Source organism: Pezoporus wallicus, unplaced genomic scaffold (genome assembly GCF_028554395.1).
Source record: "Pezoporus wallicus isolate ANWC-B61680 ecotype Strahan unplaced genomic scaffold, APGP_CSIRO_Pwel_v1 contig_7113, whole genome shotgun sequence".
Lineage (NCBI taxonomy): Eukaryota > Metazoa > Chordata > Aves > Psittaciformes > Psittacidae > Pezoporus > Pezoporus wallicus.
In genome coordinates, this window is record NW_026642076.1 from 296,745 (window position 1) to 318,815 (window position 22,071).

Sequence of the window (22,071 nt, forward strand, 5' to 3'; positions counted from 1 at the left end):
CGGGGGAAGAAAGGGAGGAAGTGAATGAGTGGCTGTGTGGTTCTGAGTTACCAGCTGGACTTAAGCCTTGACAGCATATTATAACTGATAGGTCTTGATATGCCGTCAGTATTGTGTGCCTACATCTAGGGAACCCTATGCAGGCATTCCAGACTGAATCCCTAATCTTGCCGAGCTCAGCTTAATTTTTACTGCCCTCTTCTGCAGCCGCAGCCACCACCAGGCTCAGGTCCCATTGGCAGAGTAGAGCCCTCCACTACCTGGACCCTCCTTTTGAATGCATTTTCCAAATATCTTCATTTAAAGTGTCCCCTTTTTCCCAGCTAGCAGTATGAGACCCATTTGGTGCAAGCTTCAGTGTGACGCCACAGAGCAGAGTAACACTTCTGTAGTAATAGACTGAGATATCCAAGAATTTCAGTGGTCCCCAAGTATATAGAGATTCAGATCAGCCCTGTGGAGAAAGACTTGGGGGTGTTGGTAGATGAGAAACTTAACATGAGCAGGCTTCAGTATGCACTTGCAGCCCAGAAAGCCAACCGTATCCTGGGCTGCATCAAAAGGAGCATGACCAGCAGGTCAAAAGAGGTGATCCTGCCCCTTTACTCTGCTCTTGTGAGACCTCACTTGCAGTATTGTGTGCAGTTCTGGTGTCCTCAACATAAAAAGGACATGGAACTGTTGGAACAAGTCCAGAGGAGGCCACGAGGATGATCAGGGGCTGGAGCACCTCCTGTATGAAGACAGGCTGAGAAAGTTGGGGCTGTTCAGCTTGGAGAAGAGAAGGCTGTGTGGAGACCTCATAGCAGCCTTCCAGTATCTGAAGGGGGCTATAGGGATGCTGGAGAGGGGCTCTTCATTAGGGATTGTAGCAATAGGAGAATGTGTAATGGGTTAAGACTTAAACAGGGAAAGTTTAGATTAGAAATAAGGAAAAAGTTCTTTACTGTGAGGGTGGTGAGGCACTGGAATGTGCTGCCCAGAGAAGCTGTGAATGCTCCATCCCTGGAGGTGTTCAAGGCCAGGTTGGACAGAGCCTTGGGTGGCATGGTTTAATGTGAGGTGTCCCTGCCCATGGCAGGGGGGTTGGAACTAGATGATCTTAAGGTCCTTTCCAACCCTAACTATTCTATGATTCTATATAAGGGATGGACAAGTTTCCATGATGGATAATGCCTTAGCCAGTGTAGGGGCAAACTGTATTTCCTTTACCTGTCCAACATGACCTGTTGGAAATCAGGGCAAGACCAAGCTCCTAAAATACCATTAGATGCTATTTCTTCTCTAATTCCCTTTAGCTACTGTACCCTGTAGAACACAATCCCTGAAAACTAAGACTGGATCCTAAATTTATCCTGCCTCATATCAGGATGAAAACTATGGAAACCTTTGCTGTCCCTGTGTCTCCCTGTTCCCAGCAGTGCAGCTCCATAGCAGAGGTGCAGTGGAGCTGTATTGGTTTTGTTCAGCCAAGGATTTGGGTTTATCTTGGTTCACCCTTGCTGTAGTCCTTTTCAAGGTACTTGTTATGCTCATTGCTGGAGAAACATCAACAGCAGAAATAAAGAGGGTGGCACAACAGCAAAGCAGCCAAGTGAGAAATCCACCAGTCCCGCGCAAATGAGGTTTGTTCTGGCCACTCAGCATCTGCTCTTCTCCCTGGAGCCACGGCTCCTGTAACAACAATGTCTACGAAATCTTGAGGTGCCTCTGCTGAAACACGATGTCACCTGCACACAGCAGAGCATGTTCAACTGAATGCGACCCTTCGCCAGGTGACTTTAGTCCTGCTGATGGGATTTGGATATATAATGAGAAGACAAAGATACCCTTGCTCCAGAGTGCCAGTACCAGGAAACAAATGACATAAAAGGAAAGTAATGCACTCCTGTGCCTGTACTCCACACTTAAAATTAATTCCGTGTAACTGAAATGGGTTGTTCACATAAATCTCACCCTGCTTTTAAGCTAGGACATAACCTCAGCTTAATTGATATTTGTGCTTGAAGACAAAAAAATCAATTTGGCACCTCCAAAGAGCCTTTAGGATTTTCACAGAGAAAGACTTTCTGTGGTAAACAAGCTTCTTTTTATAGGTTCAGGTCTGTGAATATGATATGCCTTTGATAGTTACACACATGGACTTGGAAATTAATACACCTTGTGGATGCATCATTACCTTGGTCTCCTTGATCAAATGCCCGGGCACTTGAAAACTTGCACAGATAGCTCCCATTCTTACCTTTGCTGTCTCACTACTCCAGGGTAAGGTGCCTGTTTATAGTTATTTATCAGTGTGTACACGATCAAGTCCTGTGGAGACATCTGAAATGTGGGTATGCCACTTCCATTCCTGTTTTATTGCTCTTTAGCCACTGTCCACTAAGTAATAACCTCAGATTCAGGTGAAAGAGCACAAATTAGGTGGGAATTTTACCATCAAACCTGCAGTGTGGGCAATTCAGCATAAAAAATAATAAAGAAAGCTCAGCCCCATTTCTGAGTGATCGGACTTGGGATGGGGTTAGCCACATACCCTCCCAAGCACACCATCCCTTAAAGCTCTGAACCAAGAAGGTAGGAGAGTAAGGAGTCTCTGCTAGATTTTGAAATGAGCTTGTACAGAAGGTTCACTGCACTGTTATCATGCCTTGTAACACACGGTGCCTCTATGTCCTACAATTTATGTGCTAAGTATTTCTAATATAGCAAACACACTGATTTCAAGGGCAGATTGCAAAGTGGTGTGACTCTTCAAATGACAGGGAAGGTAAAGCCTGAATGCCCTCTTCTAACCGTAGAAAAGCTGCAGTATGGCTGAGGATTTGAAATCAGTCCAAAAAGGCTGCTGACACAATGTACACTTGAAGGAAGAGATGTTTTTCACACAGTGCTTTATGAAAACAAACACGTACCTGACATGTAACTGCATCTTGACTTAAGATGTCAAAAGAAAAAGCCTTCTGCAGGAAAGTGTTTATTATTTTCCCTTCCAAATGACCGAGTGCATAGGAAAGGTGCCAAAAGATGTCCCTGAAGGCTGACAGTCTCTGTGCAACCATTAACCTTCAAGAGCTTGGGAAGGAGCATGTGAACTCCCCTGATGTGAATTTCTGCTTCTTGCCTAGACAAGCTGAGTCACCCCTGGGTGAGGGAAATTTGGATACAGCTGTATCCACCAAGCCACAGCAGGACGAGGACACAGCACCAACTTGCAATCATCCATGCTCTGTGATGGCCAGCACTCTCCCTGGATTTGTCCCATGTCAGCAAGCGCTCTCCTTGATGGGCTCAGAGACCAGGGGCTGTTCCTACCAGGCAAGTTGAACTACATGGACAAAGATGTGTCAATAGCCCTCAGGACCAGGGAATGGCGCCCAGCCTATTTTATTAACCTGTATAAATGAAGTCCAGGCTGGTAAATTAGAAATGAGGTCTGAGTTTGAGGTGTAGTCCTTGACCACCTGCACTACTTTTTCCTTGGCACAGCTTCAGACTACCCTGTCTCCCCTCAATGAAAGTGTGTCTGTAAGCCAGGTTGTGTCACCTGGGCTTGGGAGCAAAGATCTGTCCATAGACCTCCTTTGTTTGGCAGTTTAAACCTTGCATATAAACCTGTATTATTGTTCTTTAAAGGCTGCAAGTCATGGTGAAAACAAGGATGCTTGCTTTGTCATATGGAGTCTTTTACATGAGGGACAAGACAGTATAGAGGTTATCAGCTGAGTTTGTCAGCTAGATGGTCAGTGTTAAAGCACATTTCACATGGCAAAAAGAGGGCATAGAGGTACTCCAGCTGGATAGCTGAGATCCTGAAGGCAGCCCAAGTTTAGAGTGGGGTGTTGACAGCCCCATCTCATGGCTCAGTTAGGGCAGAGTTCAGAAATGAGCAGAGATGTTATTAGGAGAGACGAAATTCATAAAAGAACTACTCTGAAAGACATGAAGACAAAAAATGGGACCATGTTTGAGGCAACATGGGGACAAGTCAGGGCAAGGCCAGGCAGATGAGACAGAATCAAAGGACTTGAAGATGACCAGGAAGCCCAGGAGCAAAGGCAAGAGCATTGTGGGATTAGTCTCACCTGAGCGTAGGAGCTGAAAACCAGATGTCTGCATCTGAGCTCAGTTTAGTTGCCCTTAACTTTCTTTACAGGCAGTGGTGCACATTACAAGTGATGCCAGAATCAGGATAATGCCAGACTGAACTGGGAAGAGAATTCAGCCATAACTCTACTGCTTTACAGCTTCAGATGGTTTAAGTTAATCCTGATGTTATTCCATACACAGACTTTTTAATTTTTCAGCCTGCATTCCTTTAACTGCAGTCAGCTGCGTAAGGCCAGTGGCAAGGAACTCCACCACAAGGACATTTGCAAGTCAGCTTAGGTTGATACTGCTGCCACTGATGCTCGTTTTCACATTTGACTGGCAATAAAGAGTTGCAGCTTACCTTGTACCATATCTTTGTGCAAACTTTTTTTAACTTCAGTTTCTCATCCTGAAACATTCATGTTCCTCTCGTCTTCTGCCACTGATGTCCATCACTTGAAAGTGTGATAGTGTCTCCCCTTTTCTGTTTTCTCACTGTCCCATCTACTTCACTGGCCAAATTGCATGGCTTAAAAAATTGCAGCCAGCTATCTCTGTCACCAGGGCTTGGCACCTTTGCAAGTATGAAAGGAAATAAAATACTGAGCAATTAGAAATGAAAATGAAACATGAAGCAGTATGGCAGGTCACTACAATGCTGAGGTTCCTGAATCACAAGGGTTATTTTTTCCTTGAACCATTCTCATTTCACATCATCTATGCAATCACTCTGTAACCAAGGGCAGCACCAGGACAGCAGCTATTTAACACAACACTGAGTCTTCTCCATAACCTATTAATTCAGATGATCTCCAGCCAGTTTAAGTCACAGCTGATTCAGATCCTGTACATCTCTGCTGCTGCTGATTGCCATTCTGATAGACAGCAACAGGGTGAAAGAAAGCAAGCAAGCAAGCAGCGTAGGCCTGCTTCTCCACTTACTTAATGTATCCTCAGTAGCATTGCTCTGTAATATGTATGTTACCAATCAATACTTGATATAATTTTAGCAAATGGTGCTGGAGCAAGCCCAAAAGCTAAAGCAGATCTTTGTGTAAAACAGGCAGCAGGAATAAACAAAGAGAAAGTGCATGTGGGAAGCAAAATGGATATGTGACTTGCAGGTCCAACTTGCAATGACCTCACAACCTCAGGGCCACCAGAAAGACAAAGCATCTATTGGAAAAGAGCTTTTGTGATGCATGAGTAGGGACAACAGCGATAGAAAGGGAGTGGCAGGTTTCCCACTGTAACTGCATCAGCCCTTTCTGTGGAAACAGGTTTTCCACTGCCTGCCCTGAAGTTAGCTGCTCTCATCAACACTGACAAGACCTCAAGCAGGGATGAGGTTAATGATCTGTATCCTAAGATGATGAGCATTGGGTCTGCTCTGGTTTGCAGCGGTGGAAGAGATGTGTCCATACAGCCCTGTTCTGTGCTGGAGTGCACTGGCCTAAGTGAAGGTATTAAGACCTTCATTGATCATTTAACTTCTGGGCTGTAGTCTAAGTCTGCAGCAGGTCTTGACATATCACTTCACAAGACAACCTTGCAGATCCTCTTGTTTGTGCTTCCCTGAGCCCATGAAAACAGGGCAGTCAGCTCTGCTGTAGAAGAGTTATAGGTCTGATTTCCTTCCATGCTAAGCTGAAATCCCAGTGTAGAGAGGAAAGATATAACCCAACTCCACAAAGTAAGGATAGGATACTGCTCTGAGTTCTTTCTCTGCCTTTGGATGCACTAAATATATCTCTATGAACTAAGGACAATAGGAAGATTTTCCATCCTATGTTAGATCAGAAAGAGGAGCAGCAGTCAACCAATGACTGGCTAGTAGCTGATTAAGTGGCAGTTGATCCTTACAATTTTCTTTCCTTGAATACATGAATACACAAGATGATGCGAGGGCACTGTGCCACATGATGGGAAAAGCCTGGTGAGTCAGGGTAAGTTGCAGGGAGGAGCAGTGCTACTGGGTCACATTTGAGGATCTAGAGTGCAGACAGAGCACAGGCTCAGACCAGGACAGGCACTACCATGCTAGCTACATGTGCATGATATACAGCCCCCACAGTCTAAGGGCAGCAGAGTCTGAGCAGAAGCCAAATAAGTGTACCTTGAGCTTGGGACTCTGCAGGACAGCTAATTTTGCCTTCACACAGCTCAGAGTCAGGTTATCTATGATATTTTTCAGTATTTCTCATAAAACTTTGAAAGCTATTTGTTTCCCAGCACTGAGGATGTTTTCCTAGCAGATCAGCTTTGATACCTGGCATCAGGGACCAATATGCAATCAGCATCAGGCTAAGCGAACAGGGGCCTGCCACAGCAGCTGCTGTTGAGAGGGGACTGTCCTATTCACTCAATCCCTTTTGATTCAAAACCTCTTTGGTGGGCAATTTAGCTCTGAGCAATGATAGAGAGAAAGGGGCCAAGCAAATACATGGCTAACTGCTCCTTTGTATGAAGTCCAATATGCAGCAGTTAGATAGCACTTCCAGGTAGCAATGGGAGGAATCCTGTGGAAGTAAAAAGTCCTGTTGGGCTCTGTGATTCAGGCTCATGGCTTCAGGTCCCATTGTCACTGAGTTTTTACCATATGTAAATCTAGAAAGAGCCTCTGGTAAAGGCAGTTTTCATCTCATTATCAATTCAATTTCTGTGATAACCCTGCTGCGGTTCTTAATTTCTTGTGTTAAAACAACAAATGAGATGACCCATCTGCAATCTCTAATAAGTATCCTGGGTCAGTGATCACTCATTTGTTATAGTGCTTCTCACCCGAAGGAGAGAGATGAAAATTTGTACTCCTAATTGCAAGAGCTGTAAATTAGTTTTATTTCACTGCTAAATCTAGAGGCCTGAAAATTAGGATGACCAGCTCTTAACTGGGAAATGTGTCAGCTCAAAGGATTTTCTGCATTAGGCAAATAAGCAGCTCATAATCACCCATTAAGCAGTCACAGTGGCTGTCTCCTGACGCCTTTTGCTATTCCCAAGTTGTGGCTTTCCTGCTGCACTTAACATGGCCAGCGACCCCAGTTCCACTTCTAGTCAAAGAAGAGAAATGAACTTCTCCTGCAGGTGCTGCACAGTGATTTCATCTTTTCCTGAAGGTTGGCATGTTCAAAATAGGGATAATCATAGAATCATAGAATGGTTAGGGTTGGAAAAGACCTTGAGATCATCTAGTTCCAAACCCAATAGTGAATTGCTACGTGGAGCTACATCTTATCTCCATTAGTAAGAGAGCTTTATATGCATAGCTCAGGTCTGAACATGTCTATCTTTTAGAAATACACATTTAGATGAGACAAATCCCATGCAAAAATTATCTAGTTGGTTTTCACAGTTGTTTCTTCTGCTAAGTAATGCTATCACAGAATCACAGAATGGTTGGGGCTGGAAAGCACCTCTGGAGACCATCTAGTCCAACTCCTTGTTGAAGCAGGTTCACCTAGAGCAGGTTGCAATGATAGTGTCCAGGCAGGTTTTGAATATCTCTGGAGAAGGAGACTTCACAACCTCTCTGGATAGTCTGTTCCAGTGCTCTGTCACCCTCAGATGAAAGTTCTTCCTCATACATCTGATGGAAATTCCTGAGTTTCAGTTTGTGCCCGTTGCCCCTAATCCTGTTGCTGGGCACCAATGAAAAGAGTCTGGCCTCATCCTCTTGACATCCAACCTTTAAGATACTTGAATACACTGATAAGATCCCTCTCAGACTTTTCTCAGCTAAACAGGCCCAGCTCTCCCAGTCTTTACTAATAAGAGGGATGCTCCAGTCCCCTAATCATCTTTTTAGCCCTCTGCTGGACCCTGTCCAGTGATTCCTTGTCTTTCTTGAACTGGAGAGCAAAGAACTGGACACAGTACTCGAGATGTGGCCTCACCAAGGCTGTGTAGAGTGGGAGGACCACCTCCCTTAGCCTGGTAGCCACACTCGTCCTAATGCAGCCTAGGATACTATTGGCCTCCTTGGCCACAAGGGCACATTGCCAGCTCATGGTTAACTTGCTGTCCACCAGACTCCCTTGTCCTTCTCCACAGAACTGCTTTCCAGCAGGTCAGTTTCCAGCCTGACTGGTGGATGCAGGTGCAGGACCCTACACTTACCTTTGTTGAACTTCATTAGGTTCCTCTCCACCCAATTCTCCAGAATAGCAAGGTCCCACTGAATGGCAGCACAGCCTTCAGGTGCAGTAATGACTCCTCCCAGTTTCGTATCATCAGTGAACTTGCTGAAGGTATACTCTGTCCCTTCATCCAGGTCACTGATGAAGTTAAGACTAGACCCAGTACTGATCCATGGGAAGTACCACTAGCTACATGCCCCCAACTAGACTTTGCACCACTGAGCACAATTCTCTATGCTCTGCCATTCAACCCGTTCTCAATCCACCTTGCTGCCCACTCATCTAACTTGCAATTCCTGAGTTTACCTACAAGAGTATTATAGGAGACAGTGTCAAAAACTTTGCTGAAATCAAGGCAGACAACATCCACTGTTTTCCTCTCATCTACCCTTATCCTTGAAGTCTTTGCAATCCTATGGGTCTAAAAGATGCTATTCTGAGTTAGCGTGGACTTGCTGACACTTTGGAAATTGAGGGTAAGCCACCACTGCATGTTCATAGTGTGGAAAGAAAGGAAATGAAGGATTTTAAAGACAGATGGAAGCTATGTTGACAGGGTTGAACAGCCTTTACTGAGCAAGCAGCTGCTGAAGTCACAGAAATACTTGAGTGCCTCCTCCTGGGAGTGTGGTGTGTCTCTTGCAGTAATTACACATGTGACTCTTCAACCCAGGGTCACATCCCCACAGGGAGCAGGGACTGCAGATGGGAGCTCAGTGGCCTGAGAGCTGGGTGGTGGAGCTGTGCCCTCTCTTGCACATGTGCACCCTGGCTTAGGGAGAGGGTAGGCAGCACTGCAGCATGAGAGACAGAGGGCAGGTCTTCCCTTGGTATCCCATCCCTGAGCTACCACCCCTCCTTTCTTCAGCTCTGGCAGCCCTTTGGGGAGAAGGAGAGAGGTTTGTCCTGTGAAAGAAAGGTGAAACGCCTTTGATGCGATTAAATGAATGATCTGTCATCTTGTTCAATAACAAGTCACGCAGAAAGTTCTACAGAAAGCTGAAAACACAGAAAACCACAATCCGTGCCACCTTCAAATCCTCAAAACCTATAAGTGTGTCAGAATTGTACAATTATTCACTCTCATAATGTTCACAGTATGCAGTATTGTACAGCAGGCAAAGCACTGCAAACTCAGAGGCTGTCAGTACAGTACCTTTCCATAAGCATGAATGTCAACTTAGAAAGTTGTGGTTTTTTCTTCAATAAAACCCTTTAAAGTTTCACTCTATTAATAGAGATGGAACACTGTCTTCTCTGGCTAAGCTGAGCCTCCCTTTCTGTTCTTTCTACCTGCATCCTCCACATGTGAAGAAAACTTCGAGAAGAACTATTCTTTGAGAATTTGAGGGGGAGGAAGAAGGAACAAGCTATGATTTGCACAAAATTAGAAGTATTTGTGACACAAGCCAAATGTTCCCAGTCAAATGTCCCTTTCCTCAGTGCAAAGAATATATCCATGAAGCATCAGCATGCATACACAAACTAAGAACATTTCCCCAGACTTGCAGTTTGGTTTTCATGCCCTAAGCTAATGGCTTGCATTGGTTTTCTGGATTGTTTTGCATTTTTTCTCATTTCTCAAGACTGCACAAACTGAAGACACACATTCAGCTGACAGTGGAATAAGGATGAATTTTGGGTTGTCTTGTAACAGGGAGACTGTTTTCATCCAGTGCCATACTTACTGTGCAGATACCCAGAGCAAGGGCAAGCCGAAAGCTCAGGGGTAGGTCATTAGTGGAGAAGGGGCAGGGATGTGTCAGGGAAGGGAGAGTTACTCTGAGCCCAGCACAATCTATTTTCCCTTCTCTTCCTAACACTCCTGAAACGTGAGCATGACCTCCACCACACCAGGCCATTGTGGATGTGTTTGAGGTGCCCATTGCTCACTGGTATCAGTGATGCCTCAGCAGGAGGGAGGCAGGCATGATTTTAAGCCACTCTTGCAGCTCATAGAATCACCATAATCACAGAATCACAGAAGTTCCAACTCAAAAGTTGGAAGGGACCTTAAAAATCATCCAGTTCCAGCCCCTTGCCATGGGCAGGGACACCTTCCAGTAGACCAGGTTGCTCAAAGCCCCATTCAGCCTGGCCTTGAACACTGCCAGGGACACAGCTCTCAGGAGAAGGTCTTAACCAAAAATGAGGAGTGTCTTTCAGCTCATACATTACTCAGTGACTGCTACAGAGATAGTGTAGAGACAGGGAGCCAGTGTCAGCAGCATTGCATGCCCTGTGCTCCCTCCCTGCTCCACCTACCTGGTCCCAGTCCCAGGTCTGAACTAAGCTGACACAGGCTTAATTACACATTACCCTGTATAATTAAGTTGCAAGAGCAATGTGACACAGAGCAAATCCTTGGCCAGGTGGTGTGTGTGGATGGGAGACACTGGTCACACCAAGAGAGGTCACAGGCTTTCTCAGCAACCACCACCGTATCCTTTCTTTCTTTCCAGTGGCCAGTAATGTTTGTGCTGTCCTTTGGCACTCCCAGGGTGCATTTCTGAAAGAGCAGTTAGTGGATTTAAATGTCATATAATTGTGATAGCTGGAGATTGCCTGATGGAAAGGAAGCATTTCGATTGTCTCAGGGTGGATTTGGTCTAATTATCTCAGATGACACCAGCAAATCAGTTCCTCTTGGAGACATGCTGTTACTGTAGTAACTTGTAAATGAATATTGGATGATGAGTTATTAGAGACAGCCAGAACTGGTAAGTTTATGAGTACAGTGGGCAATCACTTCTTCTTTTTTTTTTTTTAAATTCTTTTCCATATTAATTTTCTTTTTGGTATGAATGTAAAACACAAATCAGTGGGTCAGATATAGGGCTCTTGTGAACTTTGCCTCCCCTATCAGACAGAGCAGATGCAGCTTGGAACTACTTTATCACTTGTTTTTTAATTAAAGCCTATAATGGTTTTGCACTTTATCCAAAAAGTGGATAAAAGATGCAGTGAATCTTCAGATAATGTTACATTTTGTATTATCTCTTTTTACATATGTAGGCCATTCACTACATCACCCAGATCCACAACCAGCATTGCCTCATGAGCGATCTGGTGATAAACAGTGGTTACACCCTGCTCTTCTATAAGCAAAACCTGATAGTGTGTGCCTTAGCTTCCAGTACTTGCCTTGTGTGGCCAAAGGGGATGACATTTAGAGGCATCACCCTTGCTTAGAACAAGGTATAAAAATCTCCTTCTAGTCCAGAGAGAAGAGGGTAAATGACTCCATGCTTCAGTGCATCAACAACTGCAATGCAACGTCAGATATTTTGCACTATGGTTTGTTTGTCACTGTATTGCGCCCAGTCCTAAAATGCAGCAAAGAGAATTCAAGTTGCAAATCAGGTTCCAGGGGCACATCCCACCTTTCATCCCAGCTTCTTCTACACTTGTAATTGCTCTAGCCCTTCTGTGGGGCTGGGCAGTCTGCCTGGAGGAGGTTCAGGTTCTCCCAGAACTGACCCAGAGATGTCAGACTCTCCTCCCTCTATTTTTATAGAAGGCCACCAAATTTGTGGGGCACAATTTTCCCTCAGTGAAACCATGTCAGCTCTCACCAATGACATCCTTTTTTTCCATGTGCCTGAGCATGGTTTCCAGGAGGATCTGCTCCATAATCTTGCCGGGCACCAAGGTGAGACAGACTGGTCTCTCCAGGTCTTCCTTTTCCTCCTTTTAAAACATGAGGGTTGTGTTTCTCCTTTTTCAGTCAGTGGGAGCTTCACTGGACTGCCATGACTTTTCAAATATGATGGACAATGGCTTAGCAGCTTCATCTGCCAGTTAGCTCAGGACCCACAAACACACTTCATCAGGTCCCATGGATTTGTGCAACTTCCGGTTCCTTAGAGGATCTCAAACCTGATCTTCTCCTAAAGCAGGTGCTTTTTAATTCTTCCAGTCCCTGCCTTTGCTTTCTGCGACTTGCGTGGTGTGACTGGAGCACTCATTGGTGAAGACTGAGGCAAAAAAGTCATTGAGTACCTCAGTCTTCTCCATATCCTGGGTAACCAGATCTCCCATTTCCTTATGGTAAAGACCAACATTTTCACTAGTCTTCTTTATCACTGACATACCTATAGAAGCTTTTCTTGTTGCCCTTGATGTCCCTGGCCAGATTTAATTCTATCAGGACTTTAGCTTTCCTAACCTGATCCATAGCTGTTTGGATATTCATACTTGGTTAAGTCCTTGGAGCAGGCACAAGGCAATTACCACAGACTATGTGATGTATATCAACTTGTCAACCTGCCAGACCTCCACAGGTCCAGATGCTTCCATTTCATCCATTTCATCTCTATGCTTTTCATTTGTTTTGGCTAGCAAATAACTGTGCCAGATGCCCCATGGGAATTGCCCATGTGCATGGTTTTGTTTGTATCTACTTCAAGCATTTTGTTTCTCAAAGAAAAGAAAGTGATCTCAGGTAAGATCCAGCAAACACAGCAGCTAACCAGGATTTGTCTGTGTTTCCATGACCCATCTGCAGCTTTGGCTGAGGGTCAGCAAGGTGGTGCATCTCCCTTCAGCCTGAAGCACTGGAGGTTTCAGTGTCCTCTCACCTGGGCTGGGAATGGTCCATCAAACTTCGTTTTAAAGCAGGAGGGCTGAAGAGCATGACCTGCCAGTGTGTACACCTGGGTCCCCCTCAGAAAATACCTTTGAGACTAAAACACTTTAGTATAGATTCTGGTTTTATTTCATTATAATTACATAGTTTTCAATATATTGAAGAACATCAAGTTTCTTGATTTTTTTTTTGCTTGCACTTCAAGTCTGAATGACAGTTTATGTTGATTTTTGAAAAGCAAAAGTCTTTAATTTGAGAATAATGTCTTTCCACCTTGAATACATTTAAAATGCTGCAACATTCTTGCTACGTCTACCACAAAAAAAGAGTTTATTTTTCTTCCAAAATACTCCCAAAAATATATGGCCTCATCTAAAATTCAGGGTCCTCTGACAGAGAGAAATGTGGAAGTGTACTAAAGCAGCATTTTCTCTGCATACTTTGAGGTGTGTAATCAACATGAGGACAACCATTAACACATCCCATACACTGTATAACCAAGTCACGCCTGATTATGTTGCAAAGTGAGATGAACAAAATGAGCTTGAAGTTGTCCTCTCTCTGCTATTTGATAGAAAGGAAAACAAATCCTACCACTGCCAAAGCTGCAACTAATATTCAGTGCTTAAGAAATTCAGCTGAGGCATTCATAATGAACAGGATTTTGTGTAATTAAAATTTTAAATAAATCCCCAACATGAGCCCTGGCTTGGACTTCTTAATTTCAGATGTGGAAGTACAGTTTTTGACAAAACACACTGAGGGTTTGGGGTTTTTTTCCTTCTCTTTTCTTTCATCTGAGAGATTTACAAAATCTCATTAGCGTACTAAAAAATAGCAGGAGAGAAATTAAATGAAGACCAGGATTAAAAGACTCACTACTTTCTTCATGTCACCTTTATAGTTCTTTTGAGTATCTGTCCCCATGGCGGGTGTAAGTAGTGTGGAGGTGGATGTTAGTGGGTGGCAAAGCTTTTATGAGGCAGAAAGAAGCTGAGAATTAGAAAATTATTGGAGGCAGTTTCGATACAGATGAGGAGAAGTAATCAGACACTGAGAAACCAAGGAAGAGAGTAAGGCAGTAAGAAAACTGAATAAATGGCACATTTCACTGGCAAAGAAAATGCCAATTTGTTTCAACAGAAACCATGAAAGTTGCCATGGAGCTCTCACTCAGAGCATCCCACAGCTGTAGGCCTGGTCCCTCCTTGCCTGTGGAAATATTTCTGTCAAAACCAAAAATCCACAAAGTTCTCGTGGCACATTTCCAGGCTGCTCACCTACCTACATGGTGAGCTCATCCCTCTCTGTCCCTTATCACACATAGGGTGGTGGAGATGAGTGATGGCACATTTGAGAGGAGGTCCTATAGCTGGGAGGAAGACATACCGCCCTGGAGTGCTGGACTCCATTCATGCCTCTGCCTGGAAAGCTCTGTATGACACTAGAGAGTCACTTACACCAAGCTGTTCATGGATGGCTTCAGTAGATCTTTGCTCTTGAGTTGCTCGATCTGAAGTCTTAGACCTGATCTGTGGATAGTTTAATCACTTGTAGCTGCAACTGAGGTTAATGGAGTTTGAAAATATCAAGTGCTCCAGGAGGCAATTCTATGAAAAACCAGGGACTGTTTGATATAAGCTGGACAACAAAATATGGCCAATACACTTAGATCTTTAATCTCTTTGTGCTCAGATTCCTTGACCCTAAGTGGAGAAATAATACTGCCATTGTACTTTAGCTCAACATCATATATATCAGCTGACAGATGCCAGTGATGCACAGACAGCCACAGCAATGGGACTCATAGAAGAAAAATACCTAAATTAACTCAGAGGCAGTTTGGAAAAAAAATACACTGTCTCAAATTTGGGACTATTTTCTCAAGGACAACAAAAATAAGCTCATCATCAAAATGCATGGGCCTCCCTTCCCCAAGGTCCCACTATTTTTTAAATACAGAAGGTGCCAGAATTATTTAATCTGGAAAAAACAGTGAGTTTCCCATCTTCATTATTCTCAGAAACATTTGGAGCAGACCTGTAAATGTTACTGGTCTATACATAAACACATGTATGTGTGTTTACGTAGGTGTATGTGTAGTTTAATATGTATTTTAAAGCCAGGTGTTACCACAAACAACATAATCTTTACAAAGCTGTACACAATAGGAAACTGCATCTGAGAGTGGGGTCAGCTGTAGCAGGAGTTAGCACAGGGCCATGTTAGCACAGGTGGTGGGTTGGTAATAGGGGCAATGAGCACAGCCCTTTTCAACCCCTGGCTCCCACCAAAGGTCACAGCTGCCATGAACATAAACGGCTCCAACCAACTCTCCTGTAAGCCAGCCAAGAAAGCTGTGGCTGAGGATGAGAGTTTGGATTCACAGAGGGAGAAGATATGGGTTCCCGCTCCAGAGGAGGATAAAGTTGCAATGTCTCACGGTGTGCTAAAGCTGGACCTGGGTGGAGGGGAAGCACTGTCTGCTGGTTTGGGTTGGCTGACATGCCCAGTGGCTTTATTTTCACTTCTGCTATTTTTTGCGTGACCCTGCTCAGAAGCCCCATCATAGAATCATAAAATGGTTAGGATTAGATAGGACCTTAAGATCACCCAGTTCCACTCCCTCTGCCATGGGCAGAGACATCTTTCACCAGACCAGGTTGCTTAAAGCGCCATCAAGCCTGGCCTTGGCCTTCAGACTACACTATTGACTTCCCCAAGCAAATAGCCTAGCCCATGGGTGAATTAATGAGTGTTTGCAAAGTTGTCTGTAATCACTGGATAAAATGCAATTGCATAGGTGTGAATTGTCTGGAAAAGGATGATTATTCCCAGCACCTGCTTTGCTGTCAGAAACCCTCATTGACTGGGCAGTGAACCAGCCCTTGTCCTCACTCCTTAGGACGTTCTTGGCACGCACTGGCACTGTTCACAAGAATGTAAAACCTGTTTTTTTTACACATTATGTGCATTACTGTAAGCAAAAGTATGAATGAGACATCCAGGCTCACTGGGAAACACTGGAAAGTGCAGGAAGGTGGCATTTAACCTTCATTCTGAAGACCCGCACAGCATTTATTCTTCCGCAATGCGACAATGCTATTCTCCCTCCTTTTAGTCCAGGTCATCAGGGTCAAGGTCCTCTCCCCTGGGGTGGGAGAACTGGATTCAACCCTTCCTCACCCTGAGGGGTTTGCAGTGAGCAGATTCTCACTTTGCAGCAAGAAATTCCTGACTTGCAAATGGGGAATGCAAGCCAATACGAGGCATTTGGCTGCTCAGGCACCAGCCCCCCTTTGCTCTCCCATTTGAAGCTGCTCTAATATGCAGCAGAGAAGAGCGGCTTGAGGGATCACAGTGTAGCAGACGCCTGCACCCCACAGGGCTGGGAGCTCAGCTAGCAGAGGTGCACTGTGGTTGCTGCCTCTGTTTCCACTATTTTTGCCATAGTTGACCTAAAGTATTTGCTAGTTAATATACAAAAGCATGAGGAACAATACCAAATTCCTCTCTCCTGGCTGGGTGCCTGGAGCTTTGCAGCTGCAGAGATATGCTTGTGTCTTCTTTACCTCTCGGTGATCTTTGAGCAATCTGCTTCTTGGATCTACACTTTGACCTCCCATGGGTTTTTTATGAACTTACTGTGACTGGAGGTATAATAGTGATAAGGAGCTTCATGTGAACAGGCAACCATTTCTTTCTCCACAGACTGTTGTCTCCAGTGCAGCAGGAGAAGCCCATAGGTGTATAACAGTCTCCTGACTAAAATCGGGATATGCCCTTCTGCTCCTTGTCTAGAAACCAGTAAAACCTCTGTGGGTCTGCCCAAGCATGGGTTTGGTCCTGGATGCATGCAGAGAGCAGTGTCCAGAGGAATGTTCCTTCAGCATCTCTTGGGCACTGTGGTGCCCTGCATGAGTTGTAAAAGGAGCTGATGTGCTTCAGAGTCAGCTACCTACTCCTCAGACATCACATTAGAAGAGACGAGCCACACCTAGAGCAGTTTGATGCATTTTTAGCAGAAAGTCTGTAGAAAGGCTGGAGCAGGACCCAGAAAGCCCTGTGTCCCAGTCCAAATATAAGCTTTGTTTTAATAAGAAAAGCACTGTGCGTTTATAAATTGCTCTTTGCCAAATGACTTCTTCTTGAAGAGAATTACACTGTAATAAGCTGCATCATTAAAAAGACATTTTTCTGTGAGTGACAGAGCCTGGTTTCCTGTGGTTTGGAGTCTTGTGGTGGGATTATCTTGTGTCTAATGAGTACTGTGGCTGAAGCATTTTCTCCTGTTCATAAAGATGCTGTTTCATGTGGGTTCTCTGGTGTCTATAACACATTTCGGATGAAACTGCTGTTGTTTAGGTTCTCTCCTATCTGGCAATGCAATATTGCCCATGTGGCAAGCTGTTCCTTCCTGGAGACACGAAGGGGTCATGTTTCTTTACCCTGATGCCTCTTCTCACAGAACCGGTTAAAAATTAAAGCCTTTGAGAATTCTATCACACAGTTAAATTTGACTGAAATTGGCTAAAAGATAATTGAGAATAATACTGGACTAACACAATACAATAAACCTAATTTTATTAGGTATTTGGGCAATAAATGATGGAAAGTAAATACTGGAGCAGATGAAACATGGAAAAAATGTTCATAAATATTTATTCAAGCTTTGAAATGCACTCAAGGTGACCACTTTATGCCCCTTTTGCATTTAAATTTTAGAGGTTCAGTTCACAGCCATATGAAACAGCAGCAAGGGCACAACAACCTCAGTAGTTACACTTGTACCTTAAAAGTAAAATAATAGGGGGGGGGTGAGAATTTTTTCACAGGTATCAGGATTTTGTAAACTTTCAGAATATTACAAAACCTAGAATTTAGAAATAGGAATGTTGAATAATTCAGAAAACAAATTTTGAAGATGATTCTTACCAAGTCAGAGAATAAAAAGGGATCATGTGGTTTCTGCTGGATTTGCAGAATTTTCAATAAACCTGAACTGAACAAAGTCAGACCAAAAATCCTTTGCTGAAGTGATTCATGGAAATTTTTCAAGAAAGTGATATATGAAAGGGAATTCTCAATTGTTTGCATACACACATACAAAAAATAATCAAAAATTAAGGAAAGAAGAAAAATACATTGAATAAATTGCTCATTGTAATATATTTTCCAAGTTCCTAAGCCATAGAAAAGTGCTTGTCATTTTTGGAGATACTTGTATTTTCTTACCTTGGATAATGTTTAGATGGATGAGCTACCATTGCTCTCCATGCTTATCAAATTAAGAGAATGCATTTTTAGATTCAATTACATCCTCAGTGGAAATGTTTTCTCTGACTCTGGTAATCTTCGGAGAAGAATTATACACAGTCTATAAAGCTTCACATTTCAAAAACCTAATTTTGAATGTTATTCAAGAGGTTAATTTAAGATTCATCTTCCTAAAGAGGAGTTAAATAAAACTGATAGAAGGCTGGAACTTGTTGAGTGGTTGAGAGGTTTATCAGCATGTGAGTATGAGTTCATTAGTTTTAATTAGTATAATCACTAATGTTGCATTAACAGTTTGGTGAGAGAAAGTAATTACTCACACCCACTGTATTAGATCGGGAGATAACAATTCCTTTTATGAAGCAATTAGCATTTCAGGGATTTTTTTAAAAAGGCTTTTACGATCAGCTATTACAATCACCTTCTTCACCAAAAAGAGTTTAAATTAGCCATAACTTTCATCCTAATGAGATGCAAATATTAATGTAGAATTAAGTGTGAACCAGCAATTCCACCTCGATAAGCAGGCAGCAAAAGCCACAAACCTCGATTAGTTTATAATGACCTGTTTTATTTCCCAGAAAATGATCATAATTTATCTGTCCTCAATTCATTGTCTTCTTGGAAAGTTTATATTTCTGAATTTTATACAGAAAAACAAAAAAATATGAGGAAGGGAAAAGTAGAACTGTACTACTAAATAATTCTCTAAAGAAAAAGCTGCAAGTTTCAACAACAGATCTTAAATAATCTATTATTCTTTATATCAATTGTCAGAGGATAAAGAAACAGCTCCTTTGACACTCAGTGCCTTGGGAAGAACCAACAATCTCACAGCAGCAGCAATCACAGCCCTGCTCTGCCCATCACATTCCTTGGCAGATGACAAAATGAAAATGAAGATCCAGGACTTTGTCATTCTGGTTGTCAAGGAAGCCCTAGTCGTCTGAGAATTAGGACAGTTGACCCAAGAGACTGCCTTCCAAAACATCCTGGAAGGCCAAAGTGCAAGTTCTGGTGGGAAAAACTGCTTATAGTAACAGTGTTTACTCTAATGTCAAGGCTTAATGAAGGACATCATGGTATCCATAGATGGATGAGACAACACACTATTTGCAACATATCTGGCACCTATTATATGTGATTATGCTTGCTTCTGGTTAAAATAAATCTCTACTCAAGAATAGCTGAAAAAAAAGCCCAAATCTGCTATGACATGGATGTGGCATGGAGGAGAAAAACTGTTAGATGTTTGAACCATACTGTTGTTCCCGTAATTTTGGGTATATATGTTAAAATGAGCAGATGTGGGGGAATTATATGAATATTCCTAAAACATATGCTAAAGAAAAATATACTTACATATGTATGTACTCTTAATGCTTATACCCTTTATAAACATCTCCAAAGGAGTTCAGGAAGAGATAATGTCCTCCTCCATTTAATCACCTAAATTTTAGGTACAAATGGATATATTGGATCCCAGCCATGCTGGCAGCAGCCAGTGCTACCTTTAGGAGGTGGATTACTCCAGCTAAGATCTGAATTCACAACTAGGAAGGTCTGCCTACCTCTATTGACAGCAGAGGCAGTCCACGGTAACCACGTTTCTGTCTCTCGTGACTGAAGTAAATGCTTAAAATTGGGTAGGATGAATCATGACTGGCATGCCTGTGCCTTAGGGTTTGTCTATGCACAGGGTTATTGTGGAGAGCCATTTCTCTTCCTGAATAGCATTACATGAGGATACATTTTTGGTGGAATAAGACTTACTCATTTCTCTTCTATAATATCTGCTTGACAGGGGCAGAGCAGTTTACTTCCTGGTTCTTATGTAGAATCTTTCTGCAAGAACTGCTGCCTTCTTAGCTAGCTGCCCTACCTTAATCCAAATTTCCTTCAGTATAAAAATGCCCTAAACTTGCCATCCCTACAACTTTGAGAGCCATTTAAAATTTATAGAGGTAAGTGCATAAATTAAGTCCAAATACATCGACAAATAAAAATTAATAAATGAAGGCATCTTATGCAATAAAAGCTGACTTTTATTTCTAAAATTATGGGTGTTATAAAGCATATTGGTTTAGAATAAATGCCTGTATTTGCCAGTGTGTTTCATTAAAGAATAATAAAGCTGTGCATACTTAATTTCCTTGTTCTGAGCTGCAAGAGCTGTAACTATATAAAATGCCCCATGCTGTCCTTGCTTTGTTGGGTTTTTTTTACCTTTTAATCAGATTTCCCCCCAAACTAATGAAATCACTCTTTAAGCACATACATCACTTTCATGTGAAGTAACTTATCATGGCTGAAACGGTTTCTCTCTTCTCCTGGAGAGCAAGGCAACTGCCAACACATTTGCTGTGCAGATCCAGATCTGGGTTGCCCCGATCTCCAGAGAGCTGAGGTCCTGGCTTTCCCATCAATGCTGTTTTCTGAGGGGTATGAGGTGACAGATGTCTGCAGGGTCTTCCTCTTGCATATCTGCACTGGTTCCCAGTCACCTGCTATCACATGTAATTTCTCCTTTCTTGCAGTATGCACCAACTCGCTGTGCAGCTGCACAGACATCTACGGAGCAAGGAATCCTTCCTCCCTGCCATCACCACGAAGCAGTGCATGACCCCCAGTTGGTTCCCTGCACTTGCCCACTCTTCTCCTGCCCCTGGGAAGGGCACCTGGAAGTGGTGGTGTCCCACCTGAGGCAGACCCACCATATCAACATCCTTCAGGGGGCAGAGATTGTCTTCCTGGCCACGGACATGCACCTGCCTGCACCCACAGACTGGATCATCATGCACTCTTGCCTTGGCCACCAGTTTTTGCTGGTTCTCAGGAAGCAGGAGAAGTATGAAGGCCACCCCCAGTTCTTTGCCACGATGATGCTGATCGGCACGCCAACCCAAGCCGACAACTTCACCTACCGGCTTGAGCTCAACAGGAACCAGAGGCGCCTCAAGTGGGAGGCGACCCCCAGGTCGGTACTGGAGTGTGTTGACTCTGTCATTTCAGATGGGGATTGTCTTGTGCTAAACACTTCCCTGGCTCAACTTTTTTCTGACAACGGAAGCCTAGCAATAGGAATTGCAATAACCACCAGCAAAGTTCAGAACACCGAAGCTGAAATGTGAGAGGGAAGAGGAAGAGGACGAGAAGGAATAACAATGGTGCTCTAGTTGCCTTGGAAGAGCCAGAACTTGTGGACTTTTCGGGGGGGTCTCAGGTCTTTTATGATATCTAGTACTTGTCCACAGTGGGCATCATGTAAACATCCTGTGGTTACAGTCTCTGTGTCATGTATTTACCGTTTTGTTAATACAATTTTATGAGAAATTTTAAAGAGGCTAATCAATTTATTGTCACCCTCCAACAACACTGGAAACACTTTCTCCTGGAAAGGGCACCCGGTGTGACTCAGACAACTTCGGTCTGAGCATTCTATGCAAATGTGTTTCCTTCATTGTCTACCTAATTGCCTGATATTAAAGAGACCTTGTGTTTGGTAAAAGGTAAATCATTTTGCTAAGGGACAAGAGGACTCCGGTTTCCTTACTAGCAACAGTGATTAAAGTCTTTCACTGTGGTCACAACCAAGTCCCAGGGAGCTTGCAGTTTCAGAGCTCCCTTCAGCATCTGAGAAAATAAACTTCACCACAGAAACAATGAAAGTTTCAGAAGAAAAAGTCACCACCTCCTCTGAGCTGGGACCTGAGAAGCCTCACCCTGCATAAAATCAGGGATGACAGCTAGTGGGTGGCCACTGTGAGCATGGTTAAATCTCACTTTTGTGTTATAAAGGGCAGTGAGAGGCTTGCTAGATGGTCTGGCTCCAGGATGGATATAGCCATAGCCAACCATTAGAGCATTCACTTTTTTAGCTGCTATTTCCTTAGCATTCGAAAGAGATTTTCAGAAAATAAAGTATCAGGACAGTCTTAAGTTGTGTACTGATCGTGCTATTGAATGCTGTGCCCCTTA

At 43.4% G+C, this 22,071-nt stretch overlaps 1 protein-coding gene across 1 annotated transcript in view; it reads left to right on the plus strand.

Moving 5' to 3' along the window:
• The window catches only part of SIAH3 (siah E3 ubiquitin protein ligase family member 3), a 47,185-nt gene extending 25,752 nt beyond the window's left edge, over nucleotides 1-21,433 (plus strand). Inside the window, exon 2 of the mRNA XM_057426943.1 lies at nucleotides 20,631-21,433. Within this exon, the coding sequence (XP_057282926.1) occupies nucleotides 20,631-21,224 (594 nt within the window). The 3' untranslated portion in view covers nucleotides 21,225-21,433. The remainder of the gene's footprint in view (nucleotides 1-20,630) is intronic.
• The last annotated feature ends 638 nt before the right edge of the window (nucleotides 21,434-22,071 follow it).